Below are 20012 nucleotides of genomic sequence, written 5' to 3'. Positions count from 1 at the left end.
GTTAGGTATTTCAAAGGGGGGAAAAAAAGCGTCCAAGGTCTGGAAGTCGTTAGGTCTTTATCACCCGGTTCTCACAAATTAAGTGTCGACTTTGATCGTCTTTTATCGACAGCCGTGTCCATTTTGATCTTTTAAATTCTATTTTGACTTCGACCTATCCTAAAAATTAAAGAGCGTAAACATTTCAATTCAAATACATATGTATTTTTATACATAACACATATGTATGTTTTACTTATGGAGCCAACTGTCATTTTTCAGAAGATCTCTGATAATCCTGGGCCGGCTATGCCTGTCGGTTGATCGGAGTTTAATTTAATTTTTTTAACTGTTTAAACGTACTAGATCAGAATGTTTTATTCCGTTATACGAACAAAAGGAATCTAAATATCTGACTTAAATCACATACATAGGCAATTTAGATTTAATGAAATACAATCAAAGACAAAACACGTTTATTTATTTTTCATAATAACTAGGTATAAAAATTAATAGTTGCCTTAAAACGTAAACAAAACGTTAATAACTTGTTGTTTACGTTTATAGTGTTACTAATACTTTTACACTCTTTATATTAAAAATAAAGAAAATCAGGCCAATTTCATCCTTTCCAGGGCCAACTTTCTTTAACGAAACAATAAAGAATAAAAAGTTATATTTTTCCTTTTATGTTGAAAAAATCTTCCCCGGACAGAAGCTTTGGCCAACGACGGACTTACCGTTCGTTACTAGCCCATGTCTTGGTGTGCCGCACTCTTCCATCCACGATGATCTACAACACTTTAAGGCCACCGGTCTCGATGGAAGAGAATGTAGTGATCGATCAGGTTGTACGACCGCTAGAGAATATCGTTTTATTGCTCTTACCGCACTACGCCATTTCCTTGATCGGTAGTCAACTCCAAACGGTCCGTATTGTAAGGATGAGCTCAGAAGGTTTCGTGATAATACCTAGTTTCTAGACGCACCGAATCAGGTTCTCGACTACTGAAGATGTATCGAGTAGAAAAGTGGCAAATCAGTATCACTCTTGAGCCTTGAACCCCATTGGTTTTCTTCACGGATGAGTGGCGGTTTGGTTTGTGGTAATCAGATGAAATTGATCTGTGTAGAGAACCCTTTACTTCGTGTACCATGTATGTCACAGCATTTTCAAAGATAGTTATTGGTATGGGGGGAGGAACGTTCATGCTCGTACTGAACTGATTAACATACAGAATGGACTTTGACTGCACTGAGGTACAACTGAGGAAGTTCTTCTGAAAGATGTGATCCCATTCGCTCCATTTATTGGGGACAACTTCGTGTCTATCCATGATAATGCTCGGTAGCTCGAACTGGCACCCATTACTTGGAAAATGTTGGGGTTACCACAATTAATTGGCCAGTACGTTCAGCATGAATCCCATGGGATATGATGAAGAAGGGTTAGTCATCGTTCGCCGCCTACAACAAGCGTTGAGCAGCTTCAAACAGCTCTTGAAGAATGGGATTCTGTCTCACAAGACGAAATCCGATCACTAGATAGCACTAGATGCCTATTTTTGGTGAATTTTTTTTTTCAAACCATCATAATTAAATAATTTTATTAATATTCATGAATTTCTGATCTCGATTGGTTTATATTAATATAAGAATTTCGATCAAAAATATTCGGTTTTTTGAATTAGTAATTTGGTCGTTACCGGTTATGTTGATCTGCGTGGTTTCCTTGTAGTGAAGTTTATTTTATAAGGTCTTGCAGGTACCCAGATCCAACAGCGTTTGACAAGCCAAACCAGCCAGCACAGGAGACCAACTTCACCAGTAAGACCAGATTAGAGGTGCATTATCCAGCCCACAACAAGAAATTTCACAATTTAGTAAAATTGTTTTTTTGAAGCTTACGAACTGATCATAGTTATTATTCATATTTCCGTTATTATTTTTAGGCTTGTCGTTAGGAAAGCCTGTTCGCAGGTCGTTCTACTCCACTTGAGCAGTTTCCTCCTTTCACTTAAGAAGGAAGGAGAAACTGCTAGATCAAAACGTCGAGGATAATTTTTGTGGTGAGATATTTCGTTTAGCCCTGGGAGGCGATTATCCTGTGGCTCGATTATCTCCGATCGACTTGGTCTGCCCATTCGAGAACCAGCGAGCTGGGTTTGTCTAAGGACATGATAGGCAAAATAACGCGCAGACCAACCAAAGAAGATGGAAAAATGTCAAAAACGGGTAAGTTCGAGAAACAGATTCCTCATAAAGCTTCAATAAAATATATTATAAGAGAAAAATTATTGTAATGCCAAGTTAAAGAGATCGAGGATGTCAAATTTTATTTTATTTTTTCAATTAAAATCTGTGAGTAATTCATGGAAAAAACGTTGACTGACTCGTTTCTGAACATTGAAAATTAAAATAAAAAATATTAAAAACAAAGAAAAAGAAAGAAAAAGATATATATATATATATAAAGAAAGACTCAAAATTCCATTCAGAGGGTATAAAGTTGCCAGCACGTTGGGAGAAATCTATTGACAACGGTGGGAGTATTTTAATTGATAAAAAATCATTTATTTAATTGTTGAATGCCCCCCAAAAATAAAGTGATAAATAAAAGTTAATAAATAAAATTCAATTAAAATTTAAATTAAATTAATTAATATTGAATGAATGAAAGTTTACATCTCTACATTACTAGAGTTGTAGTGTGATTTTTCATTGAGATTTCCTTACTAATAACTTACTACTACTTACTATTTACGTTTACTATTTTCTTTTATTAGTAAAGTAGTCTTAGATGAAAAAATCGGTTTTGGATGTTTATCGACCTGCAGCAAGTTATGTTTGGGTGATAAGATCTTCTTTAGAGGTCATATCGAGCCAAAACAACTTTTTAGGCTATGCCGAACTTTTCGGTGGTTTATTCAACCATCATCATAGCCTGTTTATTGAAAAACCAATTAACACAAATACACATTACACTAAAATCTGTTTGTTTTTAAATTGAAAAAATACAAAAAACCACAAATTGAAAGCAATAACAAAGTTTTTCGATTTGTGGAAGGTGAACTACACGAAATAATATATATTTCAAAATATTTTACATTTTGCTACACTTATTTACATTGACGAACTAATTGCACAAGTTTGAAGATTTCTTTACATTCTCTCTTTATGAATGAATTTATTGAGTTGTACAATTTAATCTATCCAACCAAAAGCCTAGATGCATTATAGGTGATATCCTTACTAATCCATTAGTTAGGGGATGGTTAGATTTCGTGGTCCGATTGACCTTCTTTCAATTAATTAATCTTTATGTAAGGTATTGGTTGAGATAAAAAAGCCAGTGTAACGAGCGGAATTCGAACCCGCGATCTTCGGCTAAATACGCCGCTGCTCTACCACTTGAGCTATCGTGACTTCTTGAGACTTGAGTAGTCACGATAGCTGAAGTGGTAGAGCAGCGTCGTGTTTAGCCGAAGATCGTAGGTTCGAATTCCGCTCGCGTCACTGGCGTTTTTATCTCAACCAATACCATACGTAAAGATCAATCCTTACTAATGATTACTATTTTCCTTTTATTAATAAAGTGGTCTTAGATATTAAAATCGGTTTCGTATGTTTATCGACCTGCAGCAAGTTAATTTTGGGTGATAAGATCTTTAGAGGTCATATGGAGAAAAAACAACAACTTATTCAATATTTTGATTGAATATATAAAATATATTTTGCATTGTGTAATTTCACTTTTCCACATCCAAAATGTAATTGTAATATGTAAACAATGTTTGTAAATCCCAGGCCCTGAAGATGATCTCAATAAAGATCGAAACGTTGGCACGATAACGAAAATGTTTTTCTGAAACCATCACACCAGACCGCATCTCACGATTTCTAAATAAATTAATAAAGGTTTTCGATTTGTGGAAGGCGAACTACATGAAATGTTATATATTTCGTAGTATTTTATATTTCTCTACACTTATTAATATTGAATTTATTTATAAGGGCTTAAAGGGCTTATTTTGAACTTAATGCACAGGCTTGAAGATTTTTTTACATTCTCTCTTTTTAAATGAATTTATTGAGATGTACAATTTAATCTATCCAAACAAAAGTCTAGCTACCTCAGAGATGAACTCTATGTTATTATTTGATTAGCATCACACCTAAACTGTTCACTACTTGCACTCTAATTTGATATAAAGAGTGATATAAAACGACAGAAAAGCTAAATTTAGGTTCGTTAGTCTAGATAAAAAGGCTTATATAAATTTGAAAAATGTATAATAGAAATATTTTTTCTGCGTTTAAATAATAATGACGAAGTAATTAAAAACGTTGTTAAAAAGAACAAAAACGTTATTTTTTTTGATGAGTTCATTGTCGCAACACGACGAGATAAGGCGGACGTTTTATCCGTTCGAATCTGTCCCAGTGTGTCGTTCGACCCTCCTCCAGCTTTTAGAGGCCTCCATCGCAATCAACCGACCAACGCCAGTATCACTGTCGCTTCCAATGAGGCAACTGCCTCGGCCGGTTCCAGCCCAGTTCTTCCAGCTAGGTACACCGCTGATGAAGTGACATGTACGGCGACAGGTCGACCAACGGGTGGTCGCACATCGCTAACGAGGACCCTCACCGACTGTCACTCGCTTCGGTATTGGAGGTCTGTTCAATTTAAATCGGATTACCCCACAACGTTATCAAACTTGAGATTGTCTAGGACAAATGATACTCGAAATTTCAATGGGACTTATTGACCTCACAAGGACCACTACACGACGCGGACTTTTTAATCAAAGTTAGTCAATATTATTCGCTTCACAAATAGATTTACATCGAATATAAATTTAGATTTTTTTCTTATTTGTCAAAATTATGAATTCAATATTTACACAACATCAAAAATCGATTTGTTAGTTAACTAATAATAACTAGAACTGACTAATAACTAGAAAGTTTTTACAAAAAACTTATTCTTCTTTTAAATCAGTAAACCAAGCAATCCATAGCCCTTTAATTACTAAATCGTTAAGTATAAGGGGTGGCAGTTCTACCCAAGAAAATGTCAGTCCTGTTTTTGTTCAATAAAAACTCGTAGAACAAGGAATAGTTTCATTATTCATTATATTTATGGAGTAACGCTTTTATAATTAAAATAGTTAATCCTTGATATCTTAAAAAAAACTACAATCGTAAATTTACTACTCAAACAATGTTTGTAGAAATATAAGTCTAGAGAATTAGATTAATAGGCTTTGAATACGTTCAGACGTAACATCAATAAAGATGACCTTCTCACATAGCTATTACACTTAACCGCAATAAGTAAAATAACTTTATTAGCATACTAATTTTAAAATTATTGAACTATTTGGAAAAATGTAAGTTATATATGTAGATAGACATACCTTTATTGATAAATGTATGTACATAATAACAAAAATTTTAAAAAAATTAACAGAAGTAATAAGACACGGATAGAGAATCTGTTTGCCGGAGGTTGTTGCCAAAATAAATTACTCGTCCTTAAAAAAAATAATAATAAATAAAATAAAAACAATATAGTAAAACGGCTTGCACGCAGACTAAAATCCAGGGTAAACTTAAGTAAACATAAGAAACCTGGTTATATGCAATCCCGTCCACTTTTCTTTGTTAACACCTAAATAGAGAATAGCCAAAATATTTGTTTTTATGAGAGTTTTCACCTCTGCCGGGATTAAGATCGACGTAATCCAATTCTGACGTTTATAACAGGTCCAGCTAACGTAAAACAGACCACCATTGTTGAAAGGACGTGATTAATTTTAAACGGTCGTTACTAGTTTCAGGTTTGGTGTTGACGGGAAGTCGGGCCCTAATAAAACGCAAAAATGTTAAAAATAATCTTTAAAAGTAACCACAGCTCGTTATCACGTACTGATAACAGAGTAGTTTCTGAAATGAAATTGCTTTAGGGCAACCCCTATACATCAGTTTATTAAAGCAAGCTTAAAGCTAATTTAAATGATTTTTTTTTTCAGTAAACCCTCGTTATCAGCAGTTATAAACTTGCAGGAAAGGAATTCTATAGAATTGTAATTAATTACAATATTAGAAAAATTATCTTACTTTTAGACAAAAAATTGCTATACTAACAGTTAAAGTATGTTTTGTTTTACCCTCGAATGATGAAAGATAACAGAGATAGTCAGATTTGTAAAGCGATGATAAATTATCCATTCATTACAGCGCCAGTCTATTTTCAATTAGTCAGAGAACAGCATGAAAGTTACTCTTAAATTGTCCTGTTTGTTTAGGCTCACAATTAGAACAAACTAGACCTATTTGTATTGAATATCTGCAAATGATTACCCTACTTTCGCTTTAACTGTTACAGGTATTTTTCCATTTGTAAAAATGGAATAATGTAGACTGTAAAAGTGAAAATATATACATAAATTAGTGCGTGTGTGTGTGTGTGTGTGTGTGTGTGTGTGTGTGTGTGTGTGTGTGTGTGTGAGTGAGTGAGTGTNAGAGAGAGAGAGAGACAGAGAGACAGACAGACAGAGAGAAGAAAAATAAAGAGGGCTGAAGAAAAAAAGAGTGTGGGAGTGAGAGAGAGAAAGCGAGAAAAGAGAAAGAAAAAGAGCTTGAGAAAAAAAAGAGTGTGGAAGTGAGAAATAGAAAGTGAGAGAAGAGAAAGAAGAGAGAATGCTGGAGAAAAAAGAGTGTGAGAGTGAGAGAGTGAGAGAAATAGATAGAGAGCGATTGATTTGGTTAATTTTTTCACGGAAAGTTAGGTCTCTTGGTACTTTCTGTCGCCTAATGTGAACAATACATGAGAGAAAGATATTTATACTGCTTTATTAAAAGAAAAACAGATTCATTACAGAACCCAATAGGACGAAATGATCTTCGACGACTTCGCCCAAGTTGTACACTAAAACTTGTCCAATCTAATTTTCACATAGAATTAAAAAATTATCAATAAATATTTACAAAATCAAATATTTTTTAACATATTATAAAACAAACAAACTTTAATAATTGAAGTAGAAAAAATTCTGGACTGAAAAATATGGGATTTGACAACGTTTCAGGTCTCTCAAAGATCCTAATTTTTCTAGAAGGATACGTTAGCCGCATTTAATTTGATATTTCAAGCGACACTAAAATCCCCGAATATCTTGAGATCGGTTAAGATGAGGGTGATACTTTTGAAGTTATTTTTCTGCTCGATCTAGATAAACAGAAAATGGGGTCGAGGGGCAATTCTTGAATGTCTTTTGAAGCTCAAATTCTATTCACATCAGATCGTTTAAGGCTTGAAAGAAATTATTATTAACAATGTTACATCAAGGCCGATCAGTTGAACAATTTCATATCCGTTAGTATAAAAAATATGACTTTTATATGACATATAAGCATTTAATGTACAATGAATGGTAATATATTTCTTTTTTTCCCTTTTTTCAACGGTTAAATGATTGATTCGTTCTTGTGTTTTGGTGATAACTGACGTATCTTGAGGTAGTTAAGTACAGTAATTATTGTATTATGACATAATCTCTTACATAGAACCACAAAAGTCGTTCTTGAGAAATATTACAACTTTATTTTTACCTATGTGATATTTCTGACCTATGTTTCTAAATAGGCCAAACATAGACACTCCTATGCCGGAGTAGATTAGCATTATCAGAAATTTGTAATAGCGATTATGATTGAAAAAATGTACGTCGTTTGTTAAAACTAGACTGACTTTTCGTTTGTGTGCACTGAATCACTTTTTTTCAGATAAAATATTTATTATTTGTATATTTTGTCATTTTGAAAATGAATCCCAATCTGTGCATATTTATCTATGTTACAGTAAAATGTGGGTTAAGTTGAAGATCGAAACACTTAAAAAATCGCGTTAAATTTTTTTCCAAAATTGAGTCGCAACATAAGTGTAGCTGCCATAAGTGTTTTTTTAAAAATATTTTCACGTACATTATTTAACTAATTTTTTACTAAAACTACCAGTAAGTATAGTTTCATGTTATTTAATTTTTAATTCGTTGGTTTTTAATAAGAAAAGCAGAGAAAGATCGCTCGATGTCCCTGCTGATTGAATGATGTCACGCCTTGGTTCTATATAGAGAGCGAGTCGCAAGTTACCCGATATGAGGACGGTTTTTGCGTAATATTAATTCTATACTTGAGATATTTCCCTGTGGGTTTTGAGGGTTGATGAACCTCTACATTCATCGTTACCAATCATTTTGGTCTGCCTGTCCTCACTGATTTCTACGACCTAGAAAAGTGTTTCTAGTATTTTATTTGGGGCCTGCCCTTTATCTTCTCGTGATGCCAATGTACCATCAAGCCCATATTATTTTAAATACTTAGATATCTGGGGAACGAAGTGGCCGAGTGGTTAGGATGTCCGACACCAAGTTTGGGTTGAGGTATGATCTTAACTGAAATTTTTTATTTTTTATTTTTTTTTATGGCCTTATGATCTTGCATATTTAGCCATGGTACGAATTCTTGTGTGATCAAATTGGGGGTTAGCGGGAAAAAAGGGCCAGAGGCGACGGTGGGAATCGAACCCACGACCGCGGCGTGAGAGTCTCTCATGCTAACCACTCGGCTACCGCGGTTAAAGTTTTTATATTAACTATATGTAATTACATAATTGTAGATTGTTAGTGGGATACTTAATACAATATCTAGCCATCTGTAACCGAGATATTTTGTTGAAATCTTCACAATTACTGTTAAGCTTGTCGTTCAAAATCTTGAAAAAGAACCGAGTCTTCTATTGTGTGCTAGAACAGTTTTAACTAGTTCGTGTAATGCATTTTAAGGTAATTTCGGCCCGTGAAAGTGGTGATAATTTGTAACAAGGGATTTTTCCAATGCTTGGAAGTTGTGCAAACGTTTGTTCGAAGCGAAAAAAAATTTCTTGTTCTTTCCAATTCGAACCAAGGTGATAAATGTTTCCAAAGTGTAAAACGATATGTTCTCTCGTTTTCAACGAGTTTAGTAACCATAAATGTCTTATTTCGCCCTATTTCCCCTATTACTTTTTACTGACGAGTTTATATAATAAGTGAATGACGAATTTAAATTGGCAAAGTTTTTGCAACATCAAAGTCATGTTGATTGACCACTGGTTAGACAAAGTTCGATCGGTGCTTCTATACACAAAGAAGTTCGTATGATTGGTACCGTACCTTTCGCAGATATTAAACGGTTCCCGTCATAAATCTACTCTTCAAATATTCATTTTTAGGGAAATAAAAAAAGTATTAAGTTAAATTTCCTTCACAAGACAAAAAAAATGTGGGGTTAATATAGAAATTAATTTTTTGTCCTGGGCAAAATTTATTTCTCAACTTTTACCTAATAAAAAAGCACAAAAAAAAACAACCCCATAAAAAAAACAATAAACATTGTGAACAACCAAAGCAAAAAAAAAAAAAAAATTACGATGGTTTTTCTGTGCTTTTTTATTATGGGAAAATTGGGTTTTAAAAGTTCTGCATTTTTTTTAACTTTGTTTATGGGTGATATTTTGTTCAATTTTCGAGCTGTGGTTTTTTCGTTATTTTTAATGTGTTTTGTTTCATTTTTCTTTATTTTCGTGCTTTTTATTATCGTTGAGTTTTAAAACTTCTGTATTGTTGTTCTTTTTTTATTTCGTCTTTGTTAAGTGAAAATATTTTCTTCAATTTTTCTGCTTTGGCTTTTCGCTATTTTTAATGTGTTTTGTTTCATTTTTCATTATTTTCGTGTTTTTTTTATTATCGTTGAGTTCTAAAACTTCTGTATTGATGTTCGTTCTTTTTGTTTCGTCTTTGTTTAGTGTAAATATTGTGTACAATTTTTTTGCTTTGGCTATTCGCTATTTTTGATGTGTTTTGTTTCATTTTTCTTTATTTTCGTGCTAATTTATTATGGTTAAGTTGAGTTTTAAAAGTCTGTATTTTTAAATGTGTTTATTGTTGATATTTTGTTCAATTTTTCTGCTTTGGTTTTTCGTTATTTTTGATGTATTTTGTTTCATTTTTCTTTATTTTCGTGCTTTTCTATTGTGGTTAAATTGGGTTTTAAAACTTCTGTATTGTTCTTTTTTTTTGTTTCAACTTTGTTTAGTGTAAATATTTTGTTCAATTTTTCTGCTTTGGTTTTTGCTATGTTTAATGCCTTTTTGTACGTGTTTTGTTTCATTTTTCTTCATTTTTGTGGTTTTTTATTATGGTTATGATGGTTATGTTGGGTTTTAAAACTTCTGTATTTTTTTTCGATTGTGTTTAGTGTAGACATTTTGTTCAGTTTTTCTGCTTTGGTTTTGTGCTATGTTTAATGCCTTTTTGTACGTATTTGGTTCAATATTTCTGCTTTGGTTTTTCTCTATATTTAATATCTCTTTTTTTTTGGGGGGGGGGCTTTTTTATTATGTTAAAGTTGGGAAATAAATTTTGCGCAGGACAAAAAGTTCACTTACTCCACTCCCCCTTTTTCACACAGCCACCGCTTTTTTCCATTTGGTATAAAATTTCTTCATTTTGGTGCAATTTAGTCAAAGAGAAAGGCATACCGCTAGAAAGCTTACTAAACGGTGAAGTTGTTATTAAATTTGCCAACCTTCCCCGTGAATTTTTCCAACGAGGTTGCAAATTTAGTTTTTTACTCATTTTAAATTTAGCATTTTTTGAAAGATTAGTATTTGTTTTTGTATTGAATAATTGAATTGAAAGTCCTACAAGCTTGCCATTTTCTTTTTTGTGGGATTCCCAAAAAATGAATAGGTCAAGAGCTACGAGTAGATTTATGACGAAAACCTTCATAAGAACTTTTTGTTTGTTGCGGAGTATAGAAACTACTTGACGGACTTTGTCGTACGAGTCAATCACCTTGCATAAAAAGCAAGTTCGCTATTTAACAAAATGGCGGCTCGTTATCCGCCCTTTAGCGATCAAAGACGTTATGATGTTTGTTGATCGACCTGCAGATAATCTATGTAGGGTTCCAATCTTCGTAGAGGTCATTAGACAGGTGAAAAAACGAACCCAAAACGCTTTTACAATTGTTTTCCATATTAATCGTTTTTCTTCATTCTTGGGAAAGTATGTATTTTATTACATTAATTTTTAATTGTGTTACTTCGTATTTATTTTAATTTGTAATAAAATAGGCCCTGATGATTGCACTATAAGGTGCCGCAAGCTCAGCGAATCCCGCAATTAGTCTTCTTTTTTCACCTGTCTAATGACCTCTACGAGATTGGAACCCTACATTGATCAGAGATGTGTTTATAAGGAAATATAAAAGAGCATAAAGGGGGTGGCAATGCCTAAAGAACCTATCATTGCAAACAAAAAAACATATGTTGTTCAAAAGCAACTATAGGACTGTAAAGAATAGGATGGGTTTTAGTGTCAGTTGATTGCTGTTCAATTTAAATTATAGCTCAAAAATTGTAGAAAAATCTAAAAGCAATACGTTTCAATTAATTTTTAATAATTCTTCAAATTATTGTTTTTCTATTTTGTATTTGGAATGGAAAGAACTATGCCAAATACCGAGTACGTGGTGGACGAGTCTAGTTAAAGACGTGGAAGAGAGATAGCGACTGCGTCCTTCATCCTTCGTTGTTTACCATTGCCGATGAAGAAGTGGGAGGCACGGGTTCTGCCGAGTCTCCCGTCGGCCAGCATAGTTCAGACATCAGTGACAGATAGTCCTTCTATCTGGGTATAGTTCTAACATTGTCACAGTGATGGATGGTGATTTCGGTGCGTCGATCGTCAACGGGATCGGGGAGGCGTTGAAGGACCTGGCAGCAGGGAATCTTTCAGCAGACACCTTCATAAGGGCGGCTTCCAAGTTTAAAAAAACTCTTCCGCCCAGGCACACCGCTGTCAAAGTGGTTAGTGAGACATATCAATCATTCCAGCTTATTTGATAATTTTAGAACAAAGTTTTATGTGTACTTCGGTCCTTTGGCCGTTAACTACCAGTTAAGTACCATTTGTTAAATAGTACTCGTCATACAAAACCTGTTTTTTTTTACAGTAAACTAATACTACAAAAATAAATCTGAACTATGATTCTAGTTCGTTTTTACACTTGACAGAAGTGTTGTTTAATTACAATCTTATAAACAATCGTTTCAGAAGCATCTAGGCCAGTAATGTTTAGTCAGGCAAATGGAAGTAAGGCGAACACGTGTACGGGAAATAATACTGAATTGCGTCCCGCTTGCATTGTTTATGTATTTCGTGCTTATGTGCTTCGTTGAAATCACTGACCTTGTGGCAAAAATACCTGTTCTACCTAGAAGATATTCGCTATCGCCAAAACCAGAATTTTCATTGGGATTGTATTAACTGTTAGTTCTTTTTAACTTTTCCCCCTTTTTTTAAAATATAAACATTTGAGGGTGAAATCGAATCGAAAAAGAAAATGTTTTACCTCTCTTACCAAAATTAATATGACGAGATACATTTTAATCTTAATTTCAGAATTGGACGAATATCTCCATAAAATAAAGGTAGACGATTTGATAGAAAATAAAATGTATGCTTTGGATAACATTGTTAAAAAATTCTGCGAAATACAACCCGAAGACTGAAACTACTCCTAGACTGGCATGGTTTGATAGGGAATTTGATGAAGGACGTAAATAATCTATCTCATTGCTTAAGAAATTTAAGTAAACCAATAGTACAATATTGGTTTGATGTATTCGACCATTTCAACTCGATCTCAGATACCTATTGCTTCAAAAATTGTACCAATTATTTTTTAAAAAAATCCGAAACTACTGAAACACCTAAAGTACCAAAAAACTTCCCAAAAGTGGATGTTTTAACCGGTTTTTAAATTTTCAACCACTGGTTGAGGTGTGAGTACGAATCATGATGTATTCTACTATTTCAACTAGATCTCAGATACCTATCGCTCCAAAAATTGTACCAAATACGTAAAAAAACTTTCGGAAACTACTGAAAAATCTAAAGTACCAAAAAACTTCCAAAAAGTAGATGTTTTAACCGGTTTTTAGATTTTCACCTACGGTTGAGGTTTGAGTACGAATCTTGATGTATTCTACTATTTCAACTAGATCTCAGATACCTATCTCTCCAAAAATTGTACCAAATGCGTAAAAAAACTTTCGGAAACTACTGAAACATCTAGAATACCAAAAACTTCCAAAAAGTAGATGTTTTAACCGGTTTTTAAATTTTCAACTACTGGTTCAGGTTTGAGTTTCGAGTTTTAATGTATTCTACTATTTCAACTGGATCTTAGGTACCTATCTCTCTAAAAGTTGTACCAAATGCGTAAAAAAACTTTCAGAAACTACTGAAACATCTAAAGTACCAAAAGCTCCCCAAAAGTAGATGTTTTAACCTATTTTTAAATTTTCAACTACTGGTTGAGGTGTTAACGAGTTAGGGTTTTGATGTATTCGACTATTTCAACTAAATCAAATTGTACCAAATACGTAAAACAACTTTCGGAAACTACTGAAACATCTAAAGTACCAAAAAACTCACCAAAAGTAGATGTTTTAACCGATTTTTAAATTTTCAACTACTGGTTGAGGTGTTAACGAGTTAGGGTTTTGATGTATTCGACTATTTCAACTAAATCAAATTGTACCAAATACGTAAAACAACTTTCGGAAACTACTGAAACATCTAAAATACCAAAAAACTTCCAAAAAGTACATGTTTTAACAGGTTTTTAGATTTTCACCTACCGGTTGAGGTGTGAGTTGCCATGTATCATTTAAATTTAAAAAATTTTTTTAAAAAGAAATATATACAGAAAAAAGAAAGCAGCACTTCAAGAACATTGTCGGCAAAATTAATATCTCTAAAAAGTACAAGGAGTTTTGAAAAGAGATTAAGGTGGCCAAAAAATCAAATAAATCAGTTCCAGATAAAATATCAGCGGAAGAATGGACGGAATGTTTTTAAAAGTTATACGAACCTGGGGTATAAGTTATCAAGATACAGTATGCCGCACCTTAAATAGCTAATGAAGAACTAAAAGACTAGGATAAACACTGTGACATGGTTGAATTAAATGTAAACAAAAGCAAAAATCGCAAAATTTTTCTTGAAGTTTTCTTTGGCCTATTTAATGAAATATTTGAAAACAGTTTGGTACCAACAATGTTTAAGGATGGAATAATATTCCCACTTTATAAGAAAGGTAATAGGAACCGGATAGAAAATTACCGGGGCGTCTCGTTTAATAATGTTGATGACAAGCTATTTGAAAGACTGGAGTACGAGACATCGTCTAAACGGGCAAACAGAGGTATCCTCAAGGAATGGCAAGCTGGATTCAGACTGGATGCCCTTGCACTGACGAATATGGTTAAAAATCCTTCTTTTTGGATTTCTATGGGGCGATGGACCCAGCTGATCGCCACTCTTTATTTTGGGAGTAGAAACTCGTGTAATTCAGTATTTAAGCCTCGTTCTGAGAAACTGACATAATTGCAAATATTTACCCGTTTACGTTTTCGTGGTCAATTGACCAAGTTACTTCTTTCAATTAATTACCTTTCTATGTAAGGACTTGGTTGAGGCAATGGCAAAAAGAGGGAAAATTGGAATGGTTGTAGGTTGAGATGGAGAGTTGGTGTCCAAGAGGATCGAAGTCACGATAGCTCAAGTGGTAGAGCAGCGGCGTATTTAACCGAAGGTCATGGGTTCGAATCCCGCTCGTGACACTTAACTTTTTTATCTCAACCAAGACCTTACATAGAAAGAATAATTAAGTAAATATTTACGTCTAGCCGGAAATGATCTAATTATGTTTATTTATTTGTTTTAATAATCCGAGATAATATGCAAATATTACAGTTTAAACTAGTTTTTAAAAACCTAAATGACATTGATTGATTACAAAAGATCCTTCCTTTGAAAAAAAATTCATTTTAACACGACTACGCAATTGAATCTGTACAGCCACTTATACGATTTCGTTATTTCCCTTGATTCTAGTTAATTAAAACTATTGCATAAGTGCGACTGATATTCAGATCAGCAACCACTATTGGCTGTCAGCTTCTATTCAGCGTTTGTACGGGTTTTGTTTGTTTTGTTAGTAGGCCGCTGTACAAACCTCTTTTCACATAAAATTTATCATTGTTTAAAAGTTTTACGATAGTTTAATTTCTACGGTATATTCCTCATTGTTTGTCTTGTTGGTTTATTTACAAGGAAGTGAGCGTGCCGGCAATAATACGCATGTAAAGACATTAAATTTTTCCAAATACTATTTATGTATAGGTTTAAGTTCCGTTTTGTAATTACTAATTTTTTGAACATGAAATTTGAGATAAAATAAGGCAATGACACGGATGGGATTCGAACTCACGATTCCGAAGACCGTGGGTTCGAATCCCATCCATGACATTGATCTTTTTAATCTCAAATCTCGTGTTCAAAAAATTGGCATTAATTTTTCCCGAAGTCCTGAATGGTTATGTTATAAACTAAGTTTTTTATTATAAAGCCACAAATGGTAATAATTTAGAGACTTAGCCTTAAACCAGTAGACAACCTAAAAACAAGTAAAATATTAATATAATAAAACTGTCCAAATAAGGAAATGGAGAAATATTAACATAATAAAATTGTGTGATACCGATCCAGTTTTACCTACCGAATTGACTCTTTTCGTGCAGTGCGAGCCAGGAAGAGAACCAGTTGACCCTGAAGATCCTTTCGTTTTTTTATTAACCTGTTATATAATGATTTTACGAACAGGTTCGTGTCAAACGACGGTTTTCTTTGTTAAATTTGTTTATTTTTTTGTTTGTTTATATATATACATGTATATATATATATATATGTGTGTGTGTGTGTGTGTGTGTGTGTGTGTGTGTGTGTGTGTGTGTGTGTGTGTGTGTGTGTGTGTGTGTGTGTGTGTGTGTGTGTGTGCGTGTGNGTGTCTGTGAGTGAGTGAGAGAGAGAGAGAGAGAGAGAGAGAGAGAGAGAGAGAGAGAGAGAGAGAGATGGGAAAGTAAGTGTGAGCGAAAGAAAAAAAAGTGATATAGAGAGAAAAGTGAGAAAGCGAGAGAGAAAGATGAAAGAATAAGGACGATAGTAAGAAACAGAGAGAGAGAGAGGGAGAAAGAGGGACTTCACCTCTTTGAATTTACATTACGTGTACATTTTTGTCCTTTCTTATATAACAAACACAGTGTTACATTGCATTTAACTATACAGGGTGTATCAACATCTACAGTCTACCCATTTAATTAACTTTACCAAAAAATGGTCTTATACAAACCCAAGTTAATTTTGGCTAGGAATCGCATTGTGGTAACAGATTTGACATAACTTTCCCATCTAGTTCGGAAATGACAAAAATTTTGTTATTTTAAATTAAAAATCCCATATTTTTATTGTACAATTTTATTCTGGAGCTTTTTATGCAATTTTTACTGAAGGGTAAAATTTGATAGGATAGTCAATTTCTGAGTCATGACCGACGGAAGAATCGTGATGGGGAATGCTTTTTGTAACAAGATGGTCCTCCCCGTTTATTTCGAAATCGATTAGCATTAACCTGTTAATTTAGGATAGGACTCGTCTCAGAATAGGATAGGGATCATGGTGAGTTGCTTTTATGTTTAGAATAAACTAATTTTTGAGAAAAAAAGAATTTTTTTTTATAAATAAGGATTTTTTCATCGAGTCCATTCTATTTTTAAAATGACTTATAACTTATGTTTATAATAAAACCAAAAGGCACAACATAAAATCTCTGCATTTTAATTCTAAACCGAGGAGGGTCATCTTGTTACAAAAAGCCTCTTCACGCGTCTTCCAACGGGCATAACTCAGAAATGGTCGATCCTAACAAAATTTTCCTTTCAGTAAGAGAGGCAGAAAATAAGATCTAAAATTACAATAAAAATATGGGTTTATCATTTAAAGTAACGAAGTTAGTCTCATTTCCCAGCTAAATGAGGAAGTTACGTTATTCCCACGATGACAAGCGGACACCTAGTTTCTTCTTTAAATAACCCCCAGTGTTTAAATTTAGTAAAGTTTGCGAAGGAAGCCTGGTCCTACAGGAAGGAAATAGTTTTTTATTTCAATTATTAAATGTTTATTACATATATGAGACACCCTGGACTTTTTTCATGCATATACATGTTATATATATTTTTAGGTGTATACGTATATGTACGTTTAGGTAAGTGTATATATGTGTGGTGATTAGTGACCGTTAGTCGATAATTAGTAAGATATCGTGAGATGCGGTCTGGTGTGATGCAGGTTTCAGAAAAACATTTTCTTTATCGTGCCAACGTTTCGATCTTTATTGAGATCATATTCAGGGCTCGAAGTGTTTTCTGCGTAAGTGTGTCATTCTTGCGTGTCGTGTTGAGAGGGCACTCTAACAAACACTTTGAGCCCTGAAGATGATCTCAATAAAGATCGAAACGTTGGCACGATAAAGAAAATGTTTTTCTGAAACCTACATCACACCAGAACGCATCTCACGATATCTGAATAAATTGTATTTTTTTCTTTTACTTATTTTTTAATAACAAATTTTATTAAATTCACTAATTTCGTGGTCCGCTTGACCAATTAATGCATTACAATTAATTAAGGTTTTTAGTTGAGATGAAAAAAAGTTAATGGCACGAGAGGGATTGAAAAATGGCAAAAAGGAGGGAAAACTCATAAGGTGGGGTTGAGATAGGAAGTTGATGTCTGAGTAGATCGAGGTCACGACAGCTCAAGTGATAGAGCAGCGGCGTATCTAGCGTTCGAATCCTGCTCGTGCCATTGACTTTTTTTCATCTCAACTAAAAACCTTAATTAATTGTAACAAATTTTATGTTATGTTAGCTTTTAAAACTTATAATCCGACCTCCAACCGACGGTTGTAATTCACTGCCGTAATGTGCTTTGTATTATAGTCATGTTGTAAAAGATAATTTTCATTGGTTTACTTAATACAGTACTTTTTTCATTCATTCAAGTTATGTAAAATCTGTTACCACCACTCGATTCCTAGCCAAAATTAACTTGAGGTTTGTATAAAACCATTTATGATAATCTTAATCGTTTCCGAATTAAATGGGTGGATGCTTGCTATTGAGTTTTCGTATTGAATATTTAAATTGTTGAAATTGAGTGTTGTCTCAAGTATAAGTGATTTATTGAATACTGATGTTTTATGTTTAGGTACACTTATTTTATTAACTACACCTCTAGAGAGAGAGAGAGAGAGAGAGCGAGAGAGAAAATGGAGAATGAAACAGTAAGAAAGATATTTAACAGGAACATATGAAAGAAATAAAGAGCAAGAGGAAAAAGAGGCTAAGGCAGATTGAGATAGACAGGCATTGATAAATGGGTAGGTAGAATAAATGAATGAATATCGCTTTATTTGAAAAATCTCGCAAACTTAGACCGCGGACGACCTGACTTACAAATAAGGAGATCGATTGATTGAAAATAAATCTTGTTTTTACACCACGCAGATCTAAGTCACGTGGACCTTTATTCTACTTTGTGTGTGTGTGTGTCTGTGCGTGTGTGTGCGTGTGCGCGCGTGTGTGTGTGTGTGTTTATGTGAGAGAGAGAGAGAGAGAGAGAGAGAAAGAGAGAGAGAGAGAGAGAGCTCACGCGCGCGCACACACACTCCATATAATATCGATNGGAGTGGGAGAGGGAGAGGGAGAGGGAGAGAGAGAGAGAGAGAGAGAGTGTGAGAGAACAAATGGCGCAGTTTAATGTGAGTAAACAGCAACACAGATAAAGAATAAAACTACTATAAAGTAGTAGATTCCATTTCAAAAGCTACGAATTTAACGTTTAATTAGTACTGTCCCTAAAAAAGAATCAAATAAAACCACCCAATTGTTTACCAATTGAGATAACATTGATATCCCGATTAAAACAACTGATATTGGGGAGAGAAAAAAAACAATACTGGACAATTTGGCACATTGTGAACTTCTTAGCTTATTATTATTATTAATTATTAATTTAATTATTCATAGCACAATACCGTACGCAGGGGGCGAAAGTGCGGCTGTTGCTTAAGGTCAAAGTTCTCTGAACCTATTTCATCGAAGACAACCACTTATTTTTAACTTCAATTATATTAAACCATTTACCCCCAATCAAACTGTTCTTCTAATTTATATTTCTGTTCTTCACTTATTTATTACGATCATAATTATTTTATTTACTCTAGGGATTGAAATGAATAGAATAAAAGAGATGCGAGTAAATGTTTATTTGTTACACATCCTTTTCGTTGAGCTATCTGGTAATATAATACGAGTTTGTGATTCAAACAGACACAAAATGGATTATTGTTGATAACATCTTTTTATGTCGAACAATTCCATGAAATTCCGTAAAGATATGACAAGGTGCTTCTCAGATTTCAGTAAAATTCAGCCTTCTTCTTTATAATATTGTAAATTTTGTTCAACGGTTTAAATAGCGGATTAAATATGTAAACAGAGCGAGCGTAATTTAATCACCGCCAATGACCCATTTCTATTTCATAATATAGATTATCCGTTTAATCAGAATATTTTTTAAAAAGATAATGATAAAACAAATATTCTTGCAATATTTAAATTTTTCGAAGAAATAATTCTAACCTTTATTGTTTCGGTCACTTATATTTTCTCATAATGTGAATTTGGTAACTCTAGAAATAAGTAAATGCAAAAAATAAAATAATGATCAAACAAGCATGTTAAAAAGTGTTTGAATAAAACGTACTTACATGAAGTTTGAACAACCCGAAGACTGTCATTTCTAATAAAATCTGTGGTTGATTTCAAATTTATAGAATTTTTGTCAATAAAGGACTATTTATTTTACAATGAGCCTAACTAGTCAACAATACTAGTTCTAAAACTGATCTATAATCCGAGCCAACAGATCGGCTAAAAACAGCGAGAAAGAGCGGACCAAAGAACGAACTACCTAGTACTGGCAATAAAAAAATATTTATACCCCTTTTTATAG

At 33.5% G+C, this 20012-nt stretch overlaps 1 protein-coding gene across 5 annotated transcripts in view; it reads left to right on the top strand.

Annotated features, from left to right (window-relative positions):
• LOC106672595 (calpain-A) overlaps positions 1–20012 on the top strand; it is a 60901-nt gene that overhangs the window by 9075 nt on the left and 31814 nt on the right. The window contains exon 1 of one of the 5 annotated variants that reach the window (XM_024228534.1): positions 2179–2214. The exons of 2 other annotated variants lie outside the window; for them this stretch is intronic. In XM_024228534.1, the coding sequence (XP_024084302.1) occupies positions 2194–2214 (21 nt within the window). In that variant the 5' untranslated portion in view covers positions 2179–2193. Of the gene's footprint in view, positions 1–2178; positions 2215–4476; positions 4655–11666; positions 11897–20012 lie in introns of those variants that run through there. 2 more of the 5 variants (XM_014404137.2, XM_014404136.2) reach the window with 2 other exon arrangements.

This window comes from Cimex lectularius, unplaced genomic scaffold (genome assembly GCF_000648675.2).
Source record: "Cimex lectularius strain Harlan isolate CLEC.00 unplaced genomic scaffold, Clec_2.1 scaffold139, whole genome shotgun sequence".
NCBI lineage: Eukaryota > Metazoa > Arthropoda > Insecta > Hemiptera > Cimicidae > Cimex > Cimex lectularius.
This window is presented reverse-complemented; position numbering and strand designations above follow the sequence as displayed.